Source organism: Balearica regulorum, chromosome 2, assembly GCF_011004875.1.
Source record: "Balearica regulorum gibbericeps isolate bBalReg1 chromosome 2, bBalReg1.pri, whole genome shotgun sequence".
NCBI classification, from domain to species: Eukaryota; Metazoa; Chordata; class Aves; order Gruiformes; family Gruidae; genus Balearica; species Balearica regulorum.
Genome location: NC_046185.1, coordinates 93,932,278 through 93,938,295, shown reverse-complemented (window position 1 = coordinate 93,938,295; position 6,018 = coordinate 93,932,278). Strand labels below are relative to the sequence as shown.

At 59.6% G+C, this 6,018-nt stretch overlaps 1 protein-coding gene across 1 annotated transcript; it reads left to right on the top strand.

Annotated features, from left to right (window-relative positions):
- The first annotated feature begins 2,563 nt into the window (after positions 1-2,563).
- LOC142600442 (tubulin beta-2 chain) lies at positions 2,564-5,281 on the top strand. The gene is made up of 4 exons (XM_075744948.1): positions 2,564-2,717; positions 3,257-3,365; positions 3,655-3,765; positions 3,987-5,281. Exons 1-4 carry the CDS (start codon positions 2,661-2,663, stop codon positions 5,045-5,047), a joined length of 1,338 nt encoding a protein of 445 aa, XP_075601063.1. The 5' UTR covers positions 2,564-2,660; the 3' UTR covers positions 5,048-5,281.
- The last annotated feature ends 737 nt before the right edge of the window (positions 5,282-6,018 follow it).

Here is a 6,018-nt window from a genome sequence, read left to right as displayed (position 1 = left end):
AAAAGCTAGACCTGGATTTCCTCCTTCGTCCCCCAATAATGCAGCTGTTTATTTTAGAACTTTCATGTTGGTTTTTTTCCTTCCAGTCTCAACAAGTTCTATACAGAACATGTACTTGAACCTTCACCCCCCCCTTTCATCACAATCAAAAAATTGTGAATTATTTTAAGATAAAGCAGTTGGGGTGGGTTTCTTTCCTCCAGTGTTAATAATCGGGTCTCCTTGAATTGGATTTTAAAATGGCTTCCTTTGAAGCTTCAAGCTGTTAGGAACGAGCTTAACGTAGGTATGGAGGGTGTGTAAAAGCAGCTACTCCCTTTTGTGCTGAAATATCAGCAATTCTTCCAGTAAATAACTAAGATGCACCATACGATATGCAGAATACTTGGAAATCATAGTAGCGAGTAGTCATAGTACCTGTGTTTTGCACCAGCTCTGCTGTAACCGAGTTTTGCTGCAACAGTGTTTTCAGGAGCACACCCACTGCAGCCACGGGAAAGACTGGCATTACTTCGAAACATTACCTGAAGCGGTCAGTGGTCCGCTGGAGTTGCTAATCTGCAAGTTATTTTTAAACAAGTAATTCTAGATGTGGACGTTGATTATGCAGTTAACATGCCACAAAAAAAAAAAAAAAAAAAAAAAAGTGCGCTAGAAATTAAAGCTACACATTGTTTGCGAAGCGTAGTCAACCAAATAATTAAACTGCTCCTGGCTTAGACCAGTAAAAACAGATTTTACAGGGAGCGCAAGTGATCAGACTTATTTTTCTCAAAATCACTATAGAAGAGACAAACCTGAGAGTGTATTTTCCAGCATCCCCTTTTTGGAGCTGGGATGCCTTCTCCCTGTAAGGTGAACAAAAGAAAGGTGTGGATGCTTTGGCATATCAATCAGACGAAGCCGGGTTGTTCTGCAGGTCGCCTTGGAAGAATGTAAAATCAGCTCTAGCGTGATCCACGGGCAGGGTTATGGATCTACAGAAAGGAGGTTAGAAAGATTAGGGGGATCGGCACATGGATAGAACAAAGGAAAGAGTATATTGAAGAGATACGTGCTGGAAATGGTGATGAACTTTCATCTGTACCTCTAGAATAGCTGCAGCCTTAAAACAGCGGGTCCCTAAAACCCGGTTTAGCGGGGTACCGCCCGGCGCTGGTTGCCGTGACCCTACCTGCGCTTGCGGGGCTCGGGGCAGTTTCTCGGGGGAGCCGCACCCTCCCATCGCCGCACACACCCGTACAAACCGCGGCGCGAAGCAGCGATACCGGCGGGGAGCCGACACGCCGCGCTGACCGCCCCAAAGGGCCCCGGGCGCGGCGCGGACCGTGCCGCCCTTCCGTGCTCTTCCTCCCGCGGACCTCCTCCTCCTCCTCCGGCGGCGTGGGCATGTGCCGTGCCCTGCCCGCCGGCTCCGCGGCCCTTGTAACGACCGCGATGCCACACCGGGCTGCTCCAGAATAAGCCGGGGAAAGCATCTCTGGGGCGCACATGTTCCACCCTCCCTTACCCACCCACCCACCCACCCCCCCTCTCCTATTTTCATCCCTCACCGTGTGTAAATCCGCAACGAAGCGACAAAGTCCTGCGAGTTTGCAAGACCCGATTGCTGCAGAGCTCAGGGAAAATACACCCCCGAAGCCCCCCGGCCCTGCGCCGCAGCACCCGCGTTGTCCATTGTCTGGCTGAGGGTCGCGGGTTGCCGCAGCCGGACGGGGGGACAGCGCGGAGCCGGTCGCTTTGCTAGAGAGCGGCTCCTGGCTCAGCTACGGGAACTAAATCCGACCTTTTTAGGCGGAGAAAGAAAAGCTGAGCCCGGTACCGGGGGAGCGGCAGGCAGGGATCGCCGGGGGATGGCTGGATATAGGGCAGGGTGGGCGGGCGAGAGGTTACACGGCACAGCCCGTGCTGGGGGGAACCCACCCGCGTCCAGCCGGGGGTAGATCAACCGGGTCAGGGCGCGGGGTTCCTGACCGCCGGCGCGGGCATATGCAGGCAGAGCGGCGGCGATCACCGGCGCTTGGTGATGCCGGGGGTGCATGGTGCCCCCGCGGGGACGGGAGTCTCCCGCCGGCGCCGTGTGAACGAAGACGCGGGGGCGGGGGGGGGGGCGGAGGCGGTGGCAGCCGCTGGGCTCCCCCCGCCCCCGGCGGCAACGCCCGCTGCTGCGGCAGGGAAAGCTGCTTGTCTCGGGGAACAAAAGGCTGCGGCGGCCGCCAGCTGCGCAGCGGCGGGGCCGGTTCACACACGGGCGGGCAGCAAAGCCCCGGGGCAGGCGTGGCCCTGCCCGGGGAAAGGGCCCCCCCAGCTGATTCCCCCGGCCCAGGGCGGCCGCCCCACCGCCGCGCTCCGCGCCTTTGTCCCCGCTCCCAGCGGCGAACCGGGGCGGCGGCACCGGTGTGCGGTGGCCGCTCCAGGGAGCCCCGCCCCCGGGCCCGCCCCCAGCGCCACGCCACGCCCCCCGCTGCGGGAGACAATGCCGCAGCCCCGCCCCGCCCCTGCGCGCCTATTGGCTCCGCGCCGTTCCCGCATGACGTCACCGGCGGGGCGGGGCGCGGCGCCCGATTTAAGGCGCGGCGCGGGGCGCGGCCGCTGCAGCGGCAAGTGCGGGCTCAGGCGGAGAAGGCGGCGTTAGCGGGGCAGCGTCAGACACCGGCACCATGCGTGAGATCGTGCACATCCAGGCCGGGCAGTGCGGCAACCAGATCGGCGCCAAGGTACGGGCCGGCGCCCTGGCCGCCTGCTCGGGGCTCCGGGTCGCGGTCTGGTACGGTGCCGGGCGCGGGGCGGTGCCCGCTCAGCCGGGCTCGGTGCGTCCCGGGGGGAGCGCTGCCGGGAGGGCTCGCTTTCCCGCTGGGGAGCACCGCAGGGCTCGCTCCGCTACGGGAGGGTCCGCGCGGGGCGGGTCCCGACTGTCGCCTCGTGGAGGAACGCGGGGGGGATTTCCGCGGCGTGGGCGCGGTGCGCGTTGGGCGGTGTGCGGGGAAGCCCCGCCGTCCGTCCGCTCCCTGCGGGCTGCAGGGGTCCCGGGCGGGCGGAGGGAAGGGGCGCCCAGCCGGTGCCACACCCCTCGCGGCGGTGGGGGGGGGGGGGGGGGCGCTGAGGGGCGCGGTAGCGGCCGCGTCTGGCGGGGTCCGCCCCCACGCGTGGCGAATCCTCACGCGCCACGTCGCGGAGCTTTGGTCAGGGGGCGCGGGCGGGGCGTGGCAGCGCTGACACCCCTTCTCCCCCCTCCCCTCCCCCCCGGTCCCCGCAGTTCTGGGAGGTCATCAGTGATGAGCACGGCATCGATCCCACGGGCAGCTACCACGGGGACAGCGACCTGCAGCTGGAGAGGATCAACGTCTACTACAACGAAGCCACCGGTAAATGCCACTCTGTGACGAGCTTCCCGGCTCAGGGCCACTGGGGGGGCAGACGGGGGTCCCCAGTGCATTCTGCTGTAGGGGCTGTGCCCCAGCCCTCCCTGCAGTGAGTCTCAGCCTGGCAGAGCTTTAACAGCTGCTTTGTGTTCCCATCCCCAGCTACCTCCCTCCAAATTCCGTCACCCTCTGCATCCCGGGCAGCAAATAGCAGGGAGGCGGAAGGGAGCACAGCGGGGCTCCTGTGATGCCGGCTGCAGGGCTGTAACGCCGGTGCTGGTTCCTCCCACAGGTAACAAGTATGTCCCCCGTGCCATCCTGGTGGACCTGGAGCCTGGCACCATGGACTCCGTGCGCTCCGGCCCCTTTGGACAGATCTTCCGGCCGGACAACTTTGTCTTTGGTGAGTGAGCGTGGGATGGAGGTGTCCCAAAGCGGGAGCTCCGTGTGCGAAGAGGCTCAGCGGGAGCACGCAAGCGACCTGGGGGACGTGAGTCCCACCAGCCCGGTGGGGATGGGGATGGCAGCGAGGGGTGGGGATGCCCGCGGGGCAGGAGGAGCGGCACCCTCTCTGTTCCTCCCCGGGGCGCTAACACGGCACCTCGCTTCTGGTCTGCCCTGCAGGTCAGAGTGGGGCCGGGAACAACTGGGCCAAGGGGCACTACACGGAAGGCGCTGAGCTGGTGGACTCTGTCCTGGATGTGGTGAGGAAGGAGTCGGAGAGCTGTGACTGCCTGCAGGGCTTCCAGTTGACCCACTCGCTGGGCGGTGGCACGGGCTCTGGGATGGGCACCCTCCTCATCAGCAAGATCCGGGAGGAGTACCCCGACCGCATCATGAACACCTTCAGCGTCATGCCCTCCCCCAAGGTGTCGGACACGGTGGTGGAGCCCTACAACGCCACCCTCTCTGTGCACCAGCTGGTGGAGAACACGGACGAGACCTACTGCATTGACAACGAGGCCCTGTATGACATTTGCTTCCGCACCCTGAAGCTGACCACTCCCACGTACGGGGACCTCAACCACCTGGTGTCGGCCACCATGAGCGGCGTGACCACCTGCCTTCGCTTCCCCGGCCAGCTGAACGCCGACCTGCGCAAGCTGGCGGTCAACATGGTGCCTTTCCCCCGGCTGCACTTCTTCATGCCGGGCTTTGCCCCTCTCACCAGCCGTGGCAGCCAGCAGTACCGAGCCCTGACGGTGCCCGAGCTGACGCAGCAGATGTTCGACTCCAAGAACATGATGGCCGCCTGCGACCCCCGCCACGGCCGCTACCTGACGGTGGCCGCCATCTTCCGGGGCCGCATGTCCATGAAGGAGGTGGACGAGCAGATGCTCAACGTGCAGAACAAGAACAGCAGCTACTTTGTGGAGTGGATCCCCAACAATGTGAAGACGGCCGTCTGCGACATCCCCCCGCGCGGCCTCAAGATGTCCGCCACCTTCATCGGCAACAGCACGGCTATTCAGGAGCTCTTCAAGAGGATCTCGGAGCAGTTCACGGCCATGTTCCGGCGCAAGGCTTTCTTGCACTGGTACACCGGCGAGGGCATGGATGAGATGGAGTTCACGGAGGCCGAGAGCAACATGAACGACCTGGTCTCCGAATACCAGCAGTACCAGGATGCCACTGCTGATGAGCAGGGGGAATTTGAAGAGGAAGGAGAGGAGGATGAGGCGTAAAGTTGCAATGGGTAGGAGTTAAGTATAGTCTGAGCAGGCAAGTGTTCATTGAGAGGAGGAATCTGTGCAGTTGTGCTGAAGCATGCATTTTTTTAATTTGGTGCTCTCCACTGTTGCTTCTGTCAGCAGTTTTGTATCCTTGACTGTCCAATGTAACAGTAGTTGCAAAAATACTTCAAAGTCTTCTGTTGAAATGGTTAACTTCTCAAACATAAAGGCTTTTTGTGTCCTAAACTGTCTCCTCTGCCTTATTTCTCTCTAGATTAAGAAAATAACTCTTGCGTAGTTTTCTGTAGCTTCACTTCTCAGTCTAATCCCTAACATCAATGAAAGGTTAAGCTCAAGAAAACAAGATTTCTCAGGCCACGAATTTGGCACCATGAGTAGACTGCAGTTCTTCAGCTTAAGATGGTAGCTAACTTATGGAAACGGAGTGCTCACTGTTATACACTCTTGTGTCTAACAGCTAATCTATTGTTGGGGAGAAAGCTGCCGTAACTAATAGAAACAAGACACTGCACTTGAGAATCCTGCAACTCCTATTTATGGACATACATGTAGCGAGGTCAGGGAAAAGGTATTGAATTCCACATTACAAGCTGTCAAAACTGATTTGACAGGATAGCTGCAGGCTTCCCCACTGCCATTCAGCAGCTCTTAGTTAATTTGTTCCAGGGCCTATAGTACATGTGTGTGAGTGGCTACCTGTGTATTTGACTTGGTCCTGAGCTGTCCTGTCTCTCCCACCCTTCTCTAAATAAGAAAAGTCCATGCGGAGAAGCATAGGTCTCTGTTAGCAGACAACCTGAACTTGACAAAGAACCTGAACTTCCTCTTCAGGCATAAAATTCTTGAGTGTTTCCCAAAAATAGCCACTAAGCTGCCCTTAACTGTAAAAGGATTGACTCTTCAGGGCAATCAATTCCTTTCCGGAGGTAAGAGGTGATGGGCAGATTCTAGATATCACGGCT

What these genes read in the sequence shown, in the direction of transcription:
- LOC142600442 (XM_075744948.1), top strand. Translation starts at nt 2,661, where the DNA reads ATGCGTGAGATCGTGCACATCCAGGCCGGGCAGTGCGGCAACCAGATC. An exon ending in GCAACCAGATCGGCGCCAAG is followed by an intron (nt 2,718 to 3,256) that starts GTACGGGCCGGC and finishes CGGTCCCCGCAG; the next exon opens with TTCTGGGAGGTCATCAGTGA. An exon ending in GCCGGACAACTTTGTCTTTG is followed by an intron (nt 3,766 to 3,986) that starts GTGAGTGAGCGT and finishes TCTGCCCTGCAG; the next exon opens with GTCAGAGTGGGGCCGGGAAC.